Source organism: Podarcis tiliguerta (assembly GCF_965153285.1).
Source record: "Podarcis tiliguerta genome assembly, chromosome: 17".
Lineage (NCBI taxonomy): Eukaryota > Metazoa > Chordata > Lepidosauria > Squamata > Lacertidae > Podarcis > Podarcis tiliguerta.
In genome coordinates, this window is record NC_139550.1 from 31,561,006 (window position 1) to 31,582,410 (window position 21,405).

At 45.7% G+C, this 21,405-nt stretch overlaps 1 protein-coding gene across 1 annotated transcript; it reads right to left on the reverse strand.

Annotated features, from left to right (window-relative positions):
* Positions 1-1,851: 1,851 nt before the first annotated feature.
* ACP5 (acid phosphatase 5, tartrate resistant) lies at positions 1,852-13,941 on the reverse strand. Its single transcript, XM_083420546.1, has 5 exons — positions 13,638-13,941; positions 10,775-11,029; positions 9,334-9,461; positions 6,022-6,367; positions 1,852-3,718 (listed from the first exon to the last, which is right to left on the reverse strand). The coding sequence occupies exons 2-5, from the start codon at positions 11,027-11,029 to the stop codon at positions 3,476-3,478; spliced, it is 972 nt and encodes a 323-aa protein (XP_083276672.1). The 5' UTR covers positions 13,638-13,941; the 3' UTR covers positions 1,852-3,475.
* Positions 13,942-21,405: the final 7,464 nt, after the last annotated feature.

Genomic DNA, 21,405 nt, shown 5'->3' on the forward strand with positions numbered 1-21,405 from the left:
GTCCCTTTACCTTTACTTAGGACATGCTTGCTTCAGAAGAAATGCAACCACCTTTTAACAGATGAGCAGCTGACCTTGTGGAACAGCCTTTGCAATGCAGATACGACATTTGGGCCAGTGTGGCTGGGGGCAATCTCACCATTAGCTTATGGGGGCACCAGGATCTGTTTGGATTCTTTTAAGTCCTCCCCTGCCCTCACCTATCTTTATAAACTGCAAAATTCATCACTCCTTCTTCTGTAATGAGAGCTATGTGCAATGAGAGCTATCTCTCTGACTCTTTTTGAACCTGGAAAGCAGCAGTCATTGTGGTGTAGTGGTTAAGAGCAGTAGCCTCGTAATCTGGGGAACCGGGTTCGCGTCTCCGCTCCTCCGCATGCAGCTGCTGGGTGACCTTGGGCCAGTCACACTTCTCTGAAGTCTCTCAGCCCCACTCACCTCACAGAGTGTTTGTTGTTGGGGAGGAAGGGAAAGTCGCTTTGAGACTCCTTAGGGTAGTGATAAAGCGGAATATCAAATCCAAACTCTTCTTCTTCTTCAAGATTGACAGTTTTATTGTGTTGTATGTCACACATACATAATATTCATATTCTAAGGTGCCACAGAACAGGGGAGGGGGGGTTGCTGTAGCAAAATAACGTGTCTCCCTCTTTCGGTATTCATTTATGTTAATTTGTGAATTAGGTCCTGTGTCTAACAAGCCTGGTTCTGTCTGGAATGTCTTGATAAATATGAAAGCTGAGTGTTCATGACTGGAGAAAAATATATCCTGCTCATGAAGAAGAAGAAATGAAGCTGTTAGCCTAGTGTATGCCAGAAATGAAAACCTTCAGGTTTTTTTAGTCTGTTTAAACTCAAGATTTAAAAGGCCAAATTACGACGTGTTCATTCCCCCACCTGCACTGCAGCCATTGTCTCTTGGCAGCAGTATTCGGCTTAAATGTAAAATAAGTTTTCCTTTTGTTTATGTCCTTGGAAACAGAAAGGGTAGAAATGGTTTGTTTAAAAGCAGAGATAAAGGAATGAGGGGGAAAGGCCTAACTCCCTGTTGTGAGGGAAAATGTCTGCCACCTGTTGACGTTTCCCTGGTTATGTCTAGTAAAAGACATGTGGCGATGTGGCACCACATTTCTTTTATTATATGTTAGCAGTGAAATATTAGGCCATGGTACCTCACCCCATGAAGGGACGCGGGTGGCGCTGTGGGTTCAACCACAGAGCCTAGGACTTGCTGATCAGAAGGTCGGCTGTTCGAATCCCCGTGACGGGGTGAGCTCCCGTTGCTCGGTCCCTGCTCCTGCCAACCTATCAGTTCGAAAGCACATCAAAGTGCAAGTAGATAAATAGGTACCGCTCCGGCGGGAAGGTAAACAGCATTTCCGTGTGCTGCTCTGGTTCGCCACATGCTGGCTACATGACCCGGAAGCTGTACGCCGGCTGCCTCGGCCAATAAAGCAAAATGAGCGCCACAAGCCCAGAGTTGGTCACGACTGGACCTAATGGTCAGGGGTCCCTTTACCTTTACCTTACCCCATGCATGTTTTGTATTCCATTCACATACTCCATTCATCTTGTATATACTGCCATATTTTAAAACAGAAATAACTTTCCGCTGCTACTGCTGCCCTCCAAAGCATCTGCTGCCTGAGGCAGTTGCCTCACTTTGCCTAATGGTAGGGCCCTGAGAGTCCTGGCTTCTCTATGAAAGGATATTTGGGGGGGGGGGCATCTGTTTTCCAGTAGATCTGGAATTAACAACTCTGAGCTTTTTAAAAAAACCAGCAACTTAGGCACGCACACTGTTCTTCACAAAGGCCCTACTGAAATTCAGTTTGGTGGGGGGAAAGCCCAAAGTATTAAAAGTAATTTATTGAAAAGCTAGTCAGGAGAAAACATTAGAAGATTCTATGTTTTCTTCAACCAAACCCAAGGAGCCCATATACAGAATAAAACCGGATCCTGGTTGCATAGAATCATTGATCTTTCAAATAAACATCTTGGCAAGTGAATGGCTTCAAAATGCATAACAGCAACTAACGTCTGGAGCAGAATCAAATACAAAACAGAAGAGTCAGAAGAAAAATCCAGAAAGGAAGAGACCTATTCATCCAATAGCGGCTGTTTAGAAGGCAGACAGAGATCCTCTTCCTTTGGCACAAAGCAAAACTTGCATTCTTCATTTGAAGAGTGTTGTTTCACCAGGATAGGATGAACGACTGAATCATGAAGTCCACTGTCTTGAAAGGACATGGGGCTGGGCAATAAAATTACTAAAGTGAGGACCTTAAATCTGGGTGTTCTGCATACCCACACTTTCCTAATCGCCACCATCTCCCGATCTACAGGAGCTGTTTGTCAAGAGGAGGAAAACTCCTGCTGCAAAGCCTCGCCTGTTCGGTACAGAATTTCTACATAAGGGGTGCATAGAGGAGGATCATGAACTTGAAAAGTTAAAGGGGAAAGATCCAAATGTCGTCTGCATCCAAACACTTCCCGGCTTCACTGGGTGCTGCTCAGAGCAAAGTTATTTTTCAGCCCCAACCCTAAACAGCTAGCTGAGTCCCACTGTTTACACCTGAAACAGATGAGCCAGCAGATAGTTTCAGAATGGTGATCTTAAGTAGGCAAAAGTTCATTCTTCTTTGAGATAATTCTGAAAGTTCATGGCAGCTACAGACACCATGCTGCAGGAGTAGGCTATATAGTAAGTGAGGGAACAGTCCCTGCTTTTTCTTCTTCTTTTTTTGTACTAGGAGAGGAATGAATTAGGACTACTCAGTATTGTGTGGTTCTTCTACCTCTCATGTGTTTGTGTGATAGGCAGCTTGTAATGGCTCTGGGGCTGGTTAAGTGGCAATTCTACATTCTTCCCTTCTCATTTTGCCCCCTGGAAGCAGCAATGGGCATAGCAAGACTGCATGGAGGCCTCATCCTGCAGTTGGAACAAAGGCCAGGAGCAAGGGTATGGATTTCATTTAAGCTGAGCAGATCTCTGACCCTTGCCTGCTATGGCTTGTTTCTCCATTCTTGCAGTTTTTGAAATGCCGAAAATTTAACACCTACGACGTTTACCTAACACCTATGACAAAGGCTCGTAGTAGCCACCAGCCAGGTGGCGATTAAGCTGGACCAGTGATGACTCTGGATTTGGTACGTTATCAATATCTGGGCAGGAGCCACATACGAGGATTCAAAGGCAGCATTCAGAAATGAATGCTTTGGATGCAGAAGAGATGAGGTTCTACTGGGAGGAAGGTGGAACTACATAACCACGACCGGTTATGTACAGGTGGGTCTTTTGAGGTGTGCAGAACAGTAGGAGTGCCTTACAAACAGGAGATCTTAGCACTCTCTTGATGGCTACACTTCCCACAAATGCCAGTTCTCAGCCCTAGGATGAAGGCGTGCTGTGTTTGTGTGTGTCAGAGAGGCCAACTGTGCCCCTACAAGGCCAATGCTGACTGTTGTCTCATCTTCAGAAACGTCTCCGCCTGGGCAGCGAGGTCTTGTAGAGAGACTTGCCTTTGCCCTCAATGTAGGTAATGCTCATCTCTTTGGCATTGATCTCAATGTAGGCAAAGCCCCCTTGAGAAGAGGCGTGGCCATAGAAGAAGCGCAGGTATCCAGCAGGGACCTCGTGAAGGTGTTGCTTGTTGTCATCCATGAAGTTCCCCGCTCCACTTAGGACATAGCCCAAGCCAGTTTTGTCCTGGAGGTACTGTTGGAGAAAGGGAGGAACAGGCTCAAACCAGTATCACCGTCGCATAATTTTTGGGTGTCTCAAGCCATCATGTTGTTGCCTAGCTATCCCCCGCCCATGCATGTGGGGAAAACATTACAGTGGTACCTTGGTTCTCAAACGACTTAGTTGTCGAATAAATCAGCTCCCATTTGCGAACGTTTTTCAGAAGCTGAACGTCCAACGTGGCTTCTGCTTGATTGCAGCTAATCGGAAGTCGTGCCTTGGTCTTCAAACGGTTTCAGGAGTCCAATGGACTCCCAGAATGGATTAAGTTCAAGAACCAAGGTACCACTGTATATGTGACAGACTTTTATTTAAGAGACAGGGGTACAACTTCCAGCCCATGGAACGATTGTGAGAAGCTCAGTATTGCTGAAGCTCAGTGTTGCTCCAAGAAGGAAAGGCAGTGGGGTGCAATAGTTGTAATGATCTTGTATGATTTATGTTGTACTTGTGATGTTCTGTTATGCTCCACAGTCATACCTTGGGTTGAAGTTGCTTCAGGTTGAGTGCTTTTGGGTTGCACTCCAACCCGGAAGTAACGGAACATGTTATTTCCAGGTTTTGACGTTTGCGCATGCGGTCAAAATGACGTCGCGCGCATGTGTGGAAGCGGCAAATCACGACCTGTGCATGTGCAGACATGCATTGCATTTTCTTCAGGATGCGAACGCGGCTCTGGAACAGATCCCATTCGTATCCAGAGGTACCACTGTATTTTGTTATTGTTATTTATTGTTTGTAAGCTGCTTTGGAATTCATTTGAATGAAAAGCGGCATAAGATTTCAATCAATCAACAATAGCAAAGTACAGTGGTGCCCCGCAAGACGAATGCCTCGCAAGACGGAAAACCCGCAAGACGAAAGGGTTTTCCGTCTGCAGAGGCGCTTTGCAAGACGAATTTCCCTATGGGCTTGCTTCGCAAGACGAAAAATGATGAAAAAAATTGAATTTTTTTTTTTGCTCCAAAACCCCTTATTCTGAAACGCTAAGCTGCTAAAAGCATTTTAGCAGCAAAACCGCTAATCCCCCACCCCTAAAAAAGCCGTTTTTAGCCCTTAAAGTGCCAATAGCGCTAATAGCGCTACTCCGTCAATGGGCTTGCTTTGCAAGACGAAAAAACCGCAAGACGAAAAGACTCCCGGAACGGATTCTTTTCATCTTGCGAGGCACCACTGTATGTTCAAGATAAGCTGCCAGATAGGAAGAGACAGGGCTGTAGGGGCGCATTTTTAGGTTTAGCGCTCAAGTTCTACACAGACCATCAAATGGCACAGTTCCTCTCCAGAGGGACTTGCTACCTGTGCCAGACATACCAAGTTGGGAGAAGGAAAGGAATGGATAAGACGAGAGAGGTTGAGGAAAGGGTACGTCAGGTGGCAGCAGGAGATGCGCTCATGGCGCAAGGGTCAGTGGTCAAAGGGAAGTGCTGGGGAAGAGAAGAAACACAAGACATGGGATGGGAAGTTAGCGAAGGAGCCCATCTGCTTCCCCACTTCTACCAGCTCTCCCAGTGTGCAATGAAAAGCAAAAGGCAGCTATTAGGATAGCATTATGAGGCAGAAATTGGAGGAAGGGGGGAAAGAGGCCGTAAACCAAGAGCAACACCCCAACAGTCACAGGTCATGAACTAAGAACTTCCTTCTCACACTTTTCAATAGCACTTGTGGCTCGTTTAGTGTGTATTTTCTCACTCATTCCTGCAGCAAGATCATTATCCTTCCCCTCTTTTACAGGTGGGAAACAGAGCTGGACATAAAGAAGGCTGATCGCCGAAGAATGGATGCTTTTGAATTATGGTGCTGGAGGAGACTCTTGAGAGTCCTGTGGACTGCAAGAAGATCAAACCTCTCCATTCTGAAGGAAATCAGCCCTGAGTACTCACTGGAAGGACAGATCCTGAAGCTGAGGCTCCAATAATTTGGCCACCTCATGAGAAGAGAAGACTCCCTGGAAAAGACCCTGATGTTGGGAAAGATTGAGGGCACAAAGAGAAGGGGATGACAGAGGACGAGATGGTTGGATAGTGTTCTCAAAGCTACCAGCATGAGTTTGACCAAACTGTGGGAGGCAGTAGAAGACAGGAGTGCCTGGCGTGCTCTGGTCCATGGGGTCACGAAGAGTCGGACATGACTAAACGACTAAACAACAACAAAGGAAGCCCAAGACCCAGGCCCAAATATACCACTTTCTACCACAAGGAGCATTGTCTTTATAGGAAGTGTACAAGAGCAAAGTTCTAAGCAAAGATGACGGGGCTCTCTCTTCCTTGGCTCACCTGCAGGTTGTGATCATGGCCGCACAAGTAGGCTGTGGCCTTGTATTTCAGCAGCAGCGGCTGCAGATGCTTCACCAAGCATGTGGTTGGGCCGTGCTTCCCCACCGACCACACTGGGTAGTGCCCAGCCACCAACAAGTAGTCATCCTGAGAGTTGGCCAGCTGTTTGCGGAGCCAGGACATCTGGGAGCGGGCCGCGCCCAGTTCCTGTGGGTGCAGGGGCTGCTCATTTTGGAAGTCATCCGAATTGCCGCAGATAGTCACCGTGTCGATCATGACAATGGAAACAGTGGCATTGGTGCCGGGCACCTTGAACCTCAGCCTGTAGTAGTTTTTGGGGAAGTGCCTGGTAGAGAAAAGAGCGGGAGGCAAAACAGTTAGCAAGGCAGACAAAGAAGAAGAATCATAGAATCATAGAGTTGGAATAGGCCACAAGGGCCATCGAGTTCAACCCCCTGCCAAGCAGGAAACACCTTCAGAGCACTCCTGACATATGGTTGTCAAGCCTCTGCTTAAAGACCTCTGCTTAAAGACCTACTTTACATTTCTCCCTGTTAAAGTTCATCTTGTTTGTTTTGGCCCAGTTCTCTAATCTGTCAAGGTTGTTTTGAAGTGTGATCCTGTCCTCTGGGGTGTTAGCCACCCCTCCCAGTTTGGTGTCATCTGCAAATTTGATCAGGATGCCCTTGAGTCCATCATCCAAGTCGTTGATAAAGATGTTGAATAAGACCAGGCCCAGGACAGAACCCTGTGGCACCCCACTAGTCACTCTTATAGGTGCTTCTATATCGCAAGGCCTTTAGTGGGATGCTTCCACAGCCACAAAAGCTCTGTGGATGAGATGGGATGTGGAATCCACGCAAGGGCTGGCCTGACGAGACATCAAAACAGAAGGGGGATTACTTTGAGCCAGGACTTGTACCTGCAGATCTGCAAGGATCACCTCATAGCTCCAAGGAGAAGCAGCACCTTTGCAGGCACTCTGGGCCAAACTACTGTATTTTTCACTCAATAAGGCGCACCTGACCATAAGGCGCACCTACTTTTTTTGGGGGGGGGGGAATTCAAGGAAAAAAATTGCGGCTTTTGGGGGAGGTGGGGGAAGGGAGAGAGCTTCGCTCTGTCCCTTCCCCCACCTCCCGCAAAAGCCAGGGATAGCCGTGTGAAGCCTCCGCAGGGCAGTGGGATGAAGGCTCCCTGCTGTCCTGTGGAGGCTTCGCGGGCTACTCCAGAGCTGCTCAGGAGCTTGTCGGGGCTGGCGGTGGAAGCCCGGCGTTCCCCCACCGCCAGCCCCAAAGAGCAGGTCGGGGAGCTTTTCGGGGCTGGCGAGGGAAGCCTGGGTCCCCCCCCCCCCCAGCCCCAGGGACCACACATTCGCTCCATAAAATGCACAGACATTTCCCCTTAGATTTTAAGACGAAAAAAGTGTGTCTTATGGAGCGAAAAATACGGTAGATGCGATCTGGGAGGTCTATGAAGTGTCTCCTGGTCGGCTTTTAAAAAATTATGCAATGCAGCTGGCAGGACTCAAAATTTCATTGGAATAGAGGCAGGAGAAGAAATCACTAACTCCCTCCCCGGCTGTTTGTGCATTAAATATCCTCAAACTGTTTTTCTCCTCTGAGAGGAAGAGATATGTGGGCCTAGGTATCTTTTCCCCCATGGGTATGAAAGCAGCTGTCTGGTGTGTGGGTGTGATTTTTTTTGGGGGGGGGGGACACCATCGGGAAACGTTTAAGTACTTCCCTTTCTCAGCTCTTCTGCATATCACTGGAGAATAATCTACAAATTCAATGCCTCCGTTGCTCTGATGAGAACACAATATACAATTCAGCTAAGTTGTGCGACCTGCTTTTTAAAGGACTATGCAGTCAACTAACACAGCAATCGCACACTTGTCTACTCCAGAATAAGTCCAGTTCAGTACTGAGGTCCCAAAGGCCTGTGACCAGCACCCTACCTTGCCCTTTGAATGCATTTTATAGAAACATTGGCTCTGGAATGATAGAATAATTAAATAAAGTAAGCAATATCACAGAATCCTCTGCAACGTTCAGGTGTTTGATGCTGAGAGAGATTTATCCTCAAGGAAAGAGGTTTGATAGCCACTTAAGGTTTTTTATTGCTTAATCTGTGGCGCAAATTTTAAATCAATGAAGCTGCGGTGTGAGGGCGGCTTTGCTTGGTTGTTTTGTTACTATAACAGAGAATTAAAAACAAATATTAAAGATGCTTAATAAGACCTGGTGTACCACAAAGTGTGGTATATTGCATTTAGGGAGAAACTAACTACAAAACCGACAAGACAGACAAAGTTACTTCAACTTGGAGCTCTTTTATTACAGTGGTGCCTCGCAAGACGAAAAGAATCTGTTCCGTGAGTCTCTTCGTCTTGCGGTTTTTTTCGTCTTGCGAAGCAAGCCCATTAGCAGATTAGCGGATTAGCGTTATTAGCGGTTTAGCAGCTATTAGCGGCTATTAAAGGCTTAAGGGATTAGCTGCTAAAAGGCTATTAGCAGCTTAATGCCTTAGAAAAAGGGGGTGGGGAGCGAAAAAAACCCCCCAGGAATCGCAAGACATTTTCGTCCTGCGAAGCACCTCCAAAATGGAAAACCCTTTCATCTAGCGGGTTTTCAGTCTTGCGAGGCATTCGTCTTGCGGGGCACCACTGTAATTATGTTAATAGTGAAGACAATACACAGCATCCTCCCTCATACTGTATACAAATTTGGAATGCTTAACATCTGTATTTGTGTTTCGGTATGGTATTTCCATCATGTTCACCGCATTACTGGCAATGATCTTATCCTTTTATATCTTGTCATGTAAACAATTGCCCTGACCTTATCTTTGCCTTCCACTTATAGTAGAGTTTTGCTGAAGTGTCATTATGGAGGATGCACTGCGTATGGTCTGCTAACAAAAAAAATATTTTTTGGAGGGAGGAAATAGTTATTTGTTCTATTGTTACTTGATGTATGGCATTCATCAACCTTCGCAGTAGCTGTTACTGACCCCAAAATGACAGGTATCTGTAGTGCTCAAGGCATTTCTTATTATTCTCCACCTGGATATTAGTCTTGAAAATAAATAAGTGTACTCCAGTGGCTAAGGGTGTCGGCTGCAAGGCCTACAGACCAAATCCTACCTCTGCTGTGAACATACTAGGGGCCCATAACGCAGACAAGGACACTGGAAGACATTCCCCTCCTCGCGCAAAATCTGTCCCCTAACTTTTCCACACCTGGTAACTCTCTGCAGCTTAACTACCAACAAGAACAAATCACAGGCCTTACAGCAGTGGAGTCTTACCAACGTTTGGAGATCTTGCTATAGGCAATCTGTGCAGTGACATTCCCTGAGTGGTCGTGGTTCCCAGCCAGCACATACCAGGGCAAGTTGCGCAATGAGGGTGCCTGGAAAACTGACTCGAAGGTCTCCTGCAACAGAAAAAGGAGCGCCTTTGTTTATGGATTCCTCCGGACAATCTGTTTATTGCGCATTCATCCGGATTTGCTTGCAGAGAGCTTACGGTGAAGGTTAGGCTATGCCTCTCTTCCATCCTTTGCTTGTATAGAGGTTATGCACCTCCCCATTAATAATTTGCCCACCCCACACTTTTCAGTGCAATCTCCCTGTTGCTTTCCTTAACCACACAAAGTCTTTTTTTTTTAACGCGGATTTGTTGCGTTAAGGCAACAGAAAGCTATAATCCACTCTTTGTACGAGCCTAAATTTATGGCATGCGCCTGAAAAACTCCAGTAAAATACTGATACTTTGAATAGTGCCCAAATATGTGTGTGCATTCAAGGAAGAGAAGATTTATATGCCGTGGTTTTCAGTTGTTCCTTATCTAACATATAACCATTTCCACAGCAACATTTCATTTCACTGACACTCTCTAAACGTTTTAATAAAAGAAGTAAAAATTAAAATAAAAGTGGTGCCTGAAATTTGCTTTTCCCTCCCCCCCCTCCATTTTCTCCTTTTGTGCTGTGTCTTTTAGATTGTAAGCCTAAGGGCAGAAGCAGGAGCTTATATTGATCTGATAAGGCACTCCAGGAGCCTGTTTGCCTGAAGGGTGGGTTCTAAATCATAGAATCGCAGAACTGTAGGATTGGAAGGGACCCTGAGGGTCATCCAGACCAACCCTCTACAATGCAAGAATCTCAACGAAAGAATCCAAGACAGATGGCCATCCAACTTCTGCTTAAAAGTGAGGATTGCTAAGTGTGCAGGTGGTGCCTTGGATACACTTTAAAATAAATTCATGTAGGTAATTCAGGATTTGGGGGGATCCACAGAGTCTAGGTCTTGCTGATCAGAAGGTCGGCGGTTCGAATCCCGTTACTCGATCCCTGCTCCTGCCAGCCTAGCAGTTCAAAAGCACATCAAAGTGCAAGTAGATAAATAGGTACCGCTCCGGCAGGAAGGTAAACAGTGTTTCCGTGCTCTGCTTCGCCAGAAGCGGCTTAGTCATGCTGGCCACATGACCCGGAAGCTGTACGCCGGCTCCCTCGGCCAATAAAGCAAGATGAGCGCCACAACCCCAGAGTCGTCCATGACTGGACCTAACGGTCAGGGGTCCCTTTACCTTTACCTTTGGCACTCAACCCCAGGGCCCCCAACTTGGGACTGTGTGGGCTGTGTGCTGTGTCCAAGTTAACTCAGCAGCACTCTGAGCTTTATCTTATTTCAGGACTCCTGATGGTGTCCCCAGCCTCTCCACACACACACACCCCACCTCCTGACCTGAAAGCGCTTGTCATAGGCGTCCTGCACACCACTGTAGTAGAAGTTGTCTCCGAGGGACAAGATGAAGTCTGCTCCCAGCGAAGCTGCCGTACGCCCCATCTCATTGGCTACAGCTGCCTCGCGGGCTGTGTAGAAAGGAGCGTTGGGCACCCCGCCCCAATCTCCCACAGCGATGAAGCGCAAGGAGGAGCGTGCATGAAGGCTTGGCAGGGCAGCCAGGAAGAGCCCCAGAAGGTAGAGGAAGTTCATCATCTGAAAGCGAGGAAATGAGATGACAACATGGGGATAGAGAGAACATTTACCTGGAAAAGGACAACCACAGATCTGCTTGCGTTGCTACTATCGTTTCCTGGAAGCCCCTTCCCCTCGACTCTGAGCACTGCTCTCCTTTCTGGTCTCACTACTAAAGAGTTTTATTCTATGTTTGTTCGAAACACACATTCCTGAAAATTTGCAGTGCTTATTAAAAACAACAACCAGAGTCCAATAGGATGTAACATTTTGACTTCTTCTGTGCTTCTTTTTGTGTTTTTTGAAATGATGTCAAGAACAGCGAAGACCCCCAACAAATTATTTCTAGATATTGCTAATGAGGTATAGAAGGCTTCCAGGTGAGGGTTTAATATTATAAATGGGTCACTTGGATATTGCAGATCATGGGACACTGGCAGCAGTTCCCCTCCCCCCAGCACTGGATTTTCAATGCATGGGGTAAATAATGATTAAATGGGGGGGCAAGATATGGATGGCAATATAATGTGACAATATGGTGTGGATGCTGTGAAAAACTTGCATGTCTGAGCAACAATAAACAGCCACTTGGAAGCACCCATAGAAAATGGAACTATTTCTCCACCAACCCAAGATTTTTGTCCTGCCAGCTAGCTAATGTTCCTAACCAGCCAATTACCCATTTAAAAAAAAATCAAATTGATATCTTACCCAGTGTGTTGTTTTTCAATTGATACCATACTCAGGTGTGTGTGTGTTCTTCAAATTTACAAACACACATACAAAAACCCAGTGACCTTTTAAATGTCCCTTGTGAAAATGCCTTTCTATTGATACACAGGGCAGAATTCACTTAACAAACCCGTCAGTGAAAGGCCTGCACGAGGACTTCTGTTTGTGTAACAGGACTTTCCCACAAAATTGTTTCTGAGGGGTGAGTGGGAAGGGGGGAGAGAGAGACATTCTGTCTGGCAAGTGGATGTGGTTCTGCAGATAGAACATTAATACAGTATAGCATGTTGAATTCCACCCATATTTATCTAATCACGCCCTGAAAAAACAATCATTGCTCACGCCAAGATTACATTAGAAAGCTATTGTCATTTATAGTGCATTCCTGTGCATGCCTACCGAGAATTTGTGGGCCTGCCTGAGGGGCACTCATCTCAGTTCCTTTGTTTACAGATTAGACACCACTGGACATTCACTCTGATATGTTTGGGGAGACACTAGAGGATGTTGCATCAAATCAAGAGTTATCACACTTTTCTTACCCCAAAAATTTGATATTTAGGGGAAGCGGGTGTGATTCACAAGAGCTTCAAATCCGCTCTAACTGCACAGCCTAAATTTGATGTGAATGAATAACAAAGAATATAGAAGTCTGGTAGCGCCCTTACTCTCAGCAACTGGGCACACAAGATTGCAGCCTTAAAACATGGTAGCGCACAGCCATGCTGTGGTATGGAGAGATATACAAAGCAGAAGAGGTTATATACCATTTGCTAATCTCCTAGATACTGGGATTTATTAAAAAGCCACTACCTTTCCTATTTGGCAGTATTCTGTCAACATCAAACCCAGATTTGGTGATTAAAGAGAGTAAAAAAGACAGGTGTTCCTTTTCGCAGTGCAATTAACAAAAGAACGTAAGAATAACCCGCAATGGCCCATCTGGTCCAGCACGCTGGTGTCACAAGGAGGTGAAACAACCAGAACTGTACACGGTACAGTGCAACCTCGGGTTGCGAACGTGATCCGTGTGGCAGGCACGTTCACAACCTGCAGCGCTGTGTCTGCACACGCGCGTGACGTGATTCAGCGCTTCTGCGCATGCGCAAAGCACGATTCTGTGTTTATGCACATGCGCGAGCGCCGAAACCTGGAAGTAACCCATTCTGGTACTTCTGGGTTCGGCGCGGTCCGTAACCCGAAAACACACAACCTGCAGAATTCACAACCCAAGGAATGACTGTATTCCAGATGTGATCACACCACAGATTTGAATAATGGTGTTATGATATTGACAGTTTTGTTTTCAGTTCCTTTCCTAATGAACCCTAGCATGGAATTTGCCTCTCTTTTTTTTTTCTTTTTTGTAGCTGCCGCACACTGGGTCGACATCTCCTGGATTAGGATTAGGGCTGTAACAATCCCAGTGCTGCTCTGATTTTCCTTCTGCTGAACTTTAAACATCCCTTATTATTCAGTTTCACAGCTTTAATTCTTTGTTCTTCAGAGACCTCCTTAGTCTAGGTTTGCACTTGGCTTGCCAGAGCTTGTGCTCTCTCTTTGTCATCACCCAAAACACTCACTTCTTAAAGAAAGCCTTTTTGCATTGTACAGCTTTCCTGACTCTTCAATTTAACCACGCTGGCATCCCTTCCATTTGCTCTTGTTTGCGCCTTTCCTAATGGGTAGCCCGTGTTTTTAGGCTGTATTAACATGGACGTCCAAGCGGTGAAAAAACGTTGAAACGGATCCATCGATTGCGCTCTTCTCCGGGAGGGGAAAAAACGAAAAGGAATGGGGGGGGGGCAGATCAGGGGCGACCTGTGAGCGAGGTAGGAAAGCAAGTAGGTAGAGGAAGCACCAGAAAGAGAAAGACTTTGCAACAAGAGGAACTTACTTGCTGTTTTTGTTAAGATCCGTCTTGTCAAAACTTATGTGCTCGGATCCGATCGTCCTGGGTGTTAACTCAGCACCTCTCTCTCCGGGGAGTCTCTGTCATCTGAAAACAACTGAAGCACCTCCGCTGCAACAGGGGACATTTTATCAGTAACTGGAAACGGGAAATTGGGGGGGGGGGGGGTTCCCTCCAGCACCAGTCAGGGGAGTATTGAAGCAGAAAAACTGAGTGAGATGGAGAAACAGATGCTGAAACGATGACCCACACTAACTTCTCTCCCCCCCCCCCAAGCCATGTGACACTTCTTCCTCCTAGCAGACAGAGGTTAAAGATTCTTTAACCTGCCTTCGCAGCAGAGCTGATAAGGAAACTGCGGCTCAGCCCTTTAACCCTTTCGCAGCTCCTCACGTTGGAAGCCCCAAAGGTTTGCTTACTTTTTTGAAGAAGGACTCAGGAAATGCACCGTTTGAACGAGACCGGCAGACTAGCTGTGGGACCTTCTGATAAAATACTGTGATAGGAATTTTGAGGTCTCAGATATATGATAATGTTCATAAGTGTATCAACCAAGCACGTACATAGATCAGCACAGGAAGACCAACCTGGAACCATTTTGATTCCTAAACTGAGCAAATGTTTTCTCTGCAAGGTCAAAGTGGGAAACCTCCCCATTGTCTCTTTCCTCACAAATCCTGTCTTAAGGGCACATTTAAGATATGAATAGGGTGTGAGCCTGTGACATGGCCCAGGAACTAAGTATTTATCACTACAAAAGAATGGCCGGGCCCCCCAGGCAATCCAATCTTCCAGAACAAGGACAGGAGAAAAACAACATTCAAATTTCTGTTTTAGACCGCCTTTTCTGTGATGTAGGTATGATGTATCTGAGGGGTGGTCTTAGGTTACACCTCTTCTTGATGTATGTATGATATTTCTGGGGGTGGTCTTGATCTACAGGGTGGCAATTTCAAAAGTCCATATAAGGCATTGCGCTCCATTGTTCTGGGTTCCTCCTCTCCTGCGGGTGAGGGGAGCACCCTGTTGCAACAGATCAATAAAGATCAAGCTTACTAGCTGCTTTGCTTCTCAATATTCTCTGGTTGGCCATTTCTCCTACCAATAGGGAACCTACATAAGGACTCTATATGGGCTCTTGGATACCCCATAAGGGAAAAGGGCAATTTTTGTTTGTTGTTGTTGTTGTTGTTGTTTAGTCGTTTAGTCGTGTCCGACTCTTCGTGACCCCATGGACCAGAGCACGCCAGGCACTCCTGTCTTCCACTGCCACCCGCAGTTTGGTCAGACTCATGTTTGTAGCTTCGAGAACACTGTCCAACCATCTCGTCCTCTGTCGTCCCCTTCTCCTTGGGCCCTCCATCTTTCCCAACATCAGGTTCTTTTCCAGGGAGTAATTTTTGTTTACAACAATACAAAGCACAACGAAGTGGTGAGCCAAAAGCCAGCGAGGCTAAACCCGGGAGAAACGAAAAGCTGGCTTTTCCATATGAAAGGGAAGGCAAATTAAGAGGCTGCCATGGCCTATAAGCCAGGGGTGTCCGAACCTTTTTCAAAGAGGGCCAGATTTCATGAAGTGAACATGCATGAGGGCCGACCAAAGTTCTTGACCTTTGTTTAGGGTTGAAGTTGTTGACCTTTGTTAACGGAGAAATCTGAGGGCTCCCTTGGACAAAAATAATAATAAAAAAAGGACACCATCCAGGAATACCAGAGCAAAACAGCAGCCAGTAGGCTTGGTCTTTATTGAAGACTGTCACGACAGGACTCCCACCTGCCACCAGGTGAAACAAGATGGAAACCCCGAACAAAAGAGAACCCAAACTTTTATTAGCTGCTAATCTCCATGTTAACCCCCCCCAAACTACATCACTAATACATCATGGTTACATCATGAAAGGGGAGGTCTGGTGGCAGTAATCTGAGCACCCTGGACCCTGCCCCATGGTTCCCCTTGCCCTCCACCAAACACCCATCAAGTGTAACAAAAGAGATACAGTGGTACCTCGGGTTAAGAACTTAATTCGTTCTGGAGGTCTGTTCTTAACCTGAAACTTGCATGATATCTGCTGGAGGGGCAACCCCCCCCCAACCTATATATAAATTCCTGCAACACCTTTTTTACCCCAGAGTTGTTGACCTTTTTTAGAACCATGGGAAGGAACTGCCTGTGGGGGGGCGGATTAAACCGACTAGCAGGCCGGATTAGGCCCCTGAAATGGACTTTGAACATGCCTGCTAGAAGCCTTGATGGTTAAATGAATCTCAACTTCGGACGCAATGCACCTCTCATGACCAGGGGCTGGATGACCAACGGGGCACAGCTGTTGCTTTCAGGCCCTGGTTACAAGTTTGGATACGTGGCTGGCCATTGTTGGAAATTTCCAGCCTTCTAAATAATGCAGGACACGCCCCAGCCTTCTAAATAAAAGGGGGGAAAGGGAGAAGGGAGCTCTTTGAAATGTACCAATGATGGCACATGGGTTTCCATCAAAACATCTTTATCACGTATGAAAGTAAAAATGCAGCACATATTAGAAGAGGAGAGGAGAGCCCATGGGCAAAACCGGGGGGAAGGAGGGGCAGTTGCCCCCCAAATAAATACAAATCTGAGGTTCTGCCCCTCCCAACAAAAATCCTGGCTACGCCCATGGGCAAGCCTAATATCTCAAGCCTATAATGGCCTACCTAGAGGTATTTAACCACCAACTCACTTTAAGACAGGGGTCAGCAAACTTTTTCAACAGGGGGCCGGTCCACTGTCCCTCAGACCTTGTGGGGGGGCCGGACTATATTTTTGGGGGGAGAAACCCCCGAATGCATTTCTATGCCCCACAAATAACTCAGAGATGCATTTTAAATAAAAGCACACATTCTACTCATGTAAAAAACACACTGATTCCCGGACCGTCCACAGGCTGGATTGAGAAGGCGATTGGGCCGGATCCAGCCCCCGGGCCTTAGTTTGCCTACCCATGCTTTAAGAGAAGCTTTCACCCTTTCAGGAACCAAGGACACAGAGACAGAGAGCATCTTAGAACCACCACAAGTACTAAACAGGCTTCCACCATAAGCCCCCACTGTCTGCAGCCCAAACAACCGTATTTGTTGCTTCATGATAATTACCCCAAAAAGTGAGGAGGCAGATGGACAAGCCCAGATTGATAGCTGAAATTTCCGGGTCTTGAAAAGAAAGAGGCAGAACACCATTTGTTGTCACCTAGAGAGGGTTTCCCAACTTGGGCCACCAGCTAGGGGTTTTATTTTTTTTGTTTTGGACTACAATTCCCATCATCCCCAAATGAAGTATATGCACTCCACGGCCGTGAAGCTCTTTCTTACATAACCACTGCTGGGAACGGGTCCCAGTTTGCATGGCAAAATAAACTTCTGTCTGCTGCAAGCATCCTGTCTGTAAAACAGACTGGCCTTTGATAATATCCTAGTTAGGGCCTGAGATTTCCTACCCCTGCTTTAGTGTGTTCTCTGCACCCTCTCCAGCTGCAGGTCCATTATATTGCCATGGGGGTTGGGAACTGTGTCCCACCCTATGTTGCTGGGTTCTGTTGTATTTGTCTGGAGAAACCCTGAAAGCTGCTTAAATAAAGACCTGGCTATATTTGGAAAGGCTGATATTCTGTGAGCTGGCCTAGTGGATAAAAATAATATAAAAGTGGGGCAGCATAGGAGGAAGCTAAATAACCTTATGGAGGGTGAATCACCCTGTCTGGATGGAATTAGCCAGAAGATGAATGTACTAGTAGGAAGGTGGCCAGTCTAGTTCTTCTTGCCATTATAGAGAGTCAATGACCGAACATAGGTCTCTGGCTGACAACACCCATAATCCAGCCATAGATGTGTCTGCTGCTGCAGTCTGTGAATGCAGAGGCAATCCCATGCCTGAAAGGACCCCCCAAATTCATAAGGTACAAGATTTTCAACCATAGCCACAGATGTAAAAAAAATAAAGCAAAAGGTTGTTGGCTTCAGCCATGTGCTGTATAACGTAAATTGAGAATACAGGGGGAGGGAGGGGGAGAGAAAGCAGCTTGGTGGAGGGCATCTGATGAGTATTATGCTCTTTCAGATCATGTCACGTTACATATTTCTGCACATGCGCGGGTGCCAAGACATATTTCTATGCAAAATTGTGCAAGTCAATAAAATGCAAAGCAGCAATCAAATAGTACAATAGTTTTATAACTTTTGTGAATCACTCAGAGGTCTTTGTTGATTGGCAATATGAAGATGTTGGAAATGTATAAATAAATACCAGTTTCTTTCTTTTTTTTCAAATGGCACAAATTTTGATCGTGCACTTTATGGAAGTGTTTGGGGGTACTTTGCTTCCCTAAGGCTTCTTCCAAGTTGCTGTGCTGTGTTTTTGTCTGCCCAAATGCCTGTCAGAATGGCCACAAAGTTTGTCCTTTGTGACAAGTCATTCATTTTCTTTTTCATATATAATAATTTTTATTAAATTTTCAATTTTGCAATTTCAAATAAATATTTTACAAACTTTAAATTATCCAGTGACTTCTCTTCTTCTCTTCCCATGGTTCATTTTACGTATCATACATCCCTGCAAATTTTACTATAACCAATCAAATCAGTTTTCCTCTTTTACATCCATCGAACATTATTTACTCTGCTGAATTTATCTTAACGCTGCCAGCGTTTTCAGCTGTACACAGTTATCTTCCATATATTCAACAAATGTTTTCCATTCTTCTTTATACATATGTTCTTCTTGCTCCCTTTATCTATATGCTAAATTTGCAAGCTGTGCATATTCTGTCAACTGAATTTGCCAATCTTCTTTAATGGGACCTCACTCACTTTCCATTTTGGGGCTAACAAAACACGGGCCACAGTTGTTGCATACATAAACAACCTTTTCTGACACCTGGGAATTTCAGTCTGGGTTATCCCCAACAAAAAGGACTCTGGTTTTTTGGGGGAAGTAATTTTGAACATTTTTTTCAATTCATTATAAATCATTTCCCAATACACTTCTACTTTAATACATGTCCACCATATGTGGAAGAATGTTCCCTCCACTTCTTTATTTACGCTTCCAACACTTATCTGATTCTGATTTATAAATCTTATGAAACAGACTAGTCAATCGTTTTCAAGCTTCCCACCTTTCAAGCAAATCCTTTCCACATGCATTGATCTGCCGGTAACCCTTTCTATGCTGCACAGGACTCCAGGGACCACACAAAGTGCTGCTTCCCAAAGCTATTTGGCCTCACCTTTGCCCTGCATGAGCAGAGCACAGGCTCTAGATTAACATGCCCCACACCGCCCTGTTGCTGCGCATTGCAGGGGGAGGTAAGTGGTGCAGGGCTTTCAAGGATCTTCTCATGCAGAACTGCTGAAGAACCTCAGAGTCCCTCCAAGGATAGTTCTGTAATAAACAAAAATCTTCCCTTATTCCCATATGGGGAACACAAGAGCCCTTATAGAGTCCTTTGTAGGTTCTCCATCGGTTGGAGAAAATTACAGAGGCCAACCAGAGAATATTGAGTCCAAGACACCCCCCCCCCCGATACATCATACCTACATCACAGAAAGGGCGGTCTACAACAGAAATCTGAGTGCGTTGTTTACCTCCTGTCTGGCAGGTTACCTGTTAATGCTTACTTGATTGGATACCCTGGGGAGCCTGGCCAGTCTTTTGTAATGATAAATACTTAGTTCCTGAGCCAGGTCACAGGCTCACCCTATTCATACATGGACATACCCTTAAAACAGGATTTGTGAACGAAAAGACAATGGGGAGGCTTTTCCATTTTCCTTTGACCTTGCAGAGAAATCATTTGGTCAGTTTGGGAGTCAAAATGGTTTCAGGGCTGTTTTCCTGTGCTGCTTCAGACATGTGGTTTATATATTTATGTACGTGTTTGCTTGGTACATTTATGAACATTTATTATATATATGAGACCTTAAATTTTTTATTTCAGTTTGAAAGCCATTCACTTCCCTTAGACAAAATAGCATTTAAAATAGTTATCTGACCCCTGAGCCATCTGAAGGCAATCCTGTATAGGGAAGAGATTTTTAAAAAAATGTTTAACGTTTTTATATATGTTGAAAGCTGCCTAGAGTGGCTGGGGCAACCAGGTAAGATCTGTGGAGTATAAATAGTAAAATTATCATTATGGAATGGGATGCCCCTATTTTAATCAGAGAAATGTTGAAGGATATGTGCATGCAGACATGTGTAAAGGACAGTGTAAAAAGGTAAAGGTACCCCTGCCCGTACGGGCCAGTCGTGTCCGACTCTAGGGTTGTGCGCCCATCTCACTTAAGAGGCCGGGGGCCAGCGCTGTCCGGAGACACTTCCGGGTCACGTGGCCAGCGTGACGAAGCTGCTCTGGCGAGCCAGCACCAGCGCAGCACACGGAAACGTCGTTTACCTTCCCGCTATAAGGCGGAACCTATTTATCTACTTGCACTTAGGTGTGCTTTCGAACTGCTAGGTGGGCAGGAGCTGGGACCGAACGACGGGAGCTCACCCTGCCGCGGGGATTCGAACCGCCGATCAGCAAGCCCTAGGCACTGAGGTTTTACCCACAGCGCCACCCGTGTCCCGGACAGTGTATGCCAGCCTTTTCCAACCTGGTGCCCTCCAAATACTTTGGACTAGAACTCCCATCAGCCCCAGTAAGCACAGCTGTCTAGAAGGTACCGGGTTGGTGAAGGTTGGGTATATACTACATAGTTTGCCACTGATAATTCATTTCCAGTTTTTCTTTTCTCCGTTTATTGCATTCAGTGCTCTTCCCCTTTTAAGGGCCCAATGCCCCCCCTACCCCCCCAGCCCCCGGCCGCCTCATGAATTTCCATTCCTAAGAGAATCTTGTGGAACTGACTCTGTGACTTGGAAGTACTGAATCACGGAGCAAGAACCTTTCCAGCGAAACGAGGCCTCCTGAAGACGTGGCATGCATCTGGTACAAGGTCACACTTTTATTCCTGACTAGTTAATCCAGAATAAATATGACTTTCTGCTGCCACATGCAGAATCTGCGACTTAGAGCAGAAATGCAACTCTGCACTTAAAGCACACACACACACACACACACACACACACACACACACACACACATGGCAGTGGTGAAATCATGCTCTCTGAATCCTTTGAAGCATGATAGAAGCAAGGAAGGGTGGCAGGGAAGAAAAGCCAGCCTAGAAAAGTCTAGGCCTGCTTCTGTGTTTTTATCAGGGGACTGATATGCAAGAACCATCAAGCCAATCTCTTCAAAGTGCAATTGCCTAACAAATTCAGCTACTTTCATTTTGCTGTTAAAGGAACAGGAACCGCAAAATAAGAATTCTGGTGGAAGAGTCTTCACATAATCTGCTGCTTCTCAAGATTGCCTTGGGTGTGCAGAAAGGAGGGACACAATCAGCATGAATGAACAGACAGTGCCTCAAAACCAGCTGCGCAAGTATAAAATGGAGGACACCTGGCTTGCAAACAGTACATGTGAAAAGGATCTGGGGGTCTTAAAGGTAAAGGGACCCCTGACCATTAGGTCCAGTCATGGCCAACTCTGGGGTTGCAGCACTCATCTCGCTTTACTTTTTTTTTTTTTTTAATTGATATTTATTAAGTTTTCATAGTATAATATAAGCCAAACATAACACAGAAACAACAAGACAACAACAACAAAGATACAATAAAGAAAAAAAAAGAAAAAAAACACCTTAACACATAACAAAAAACTAACATATAATATAACAA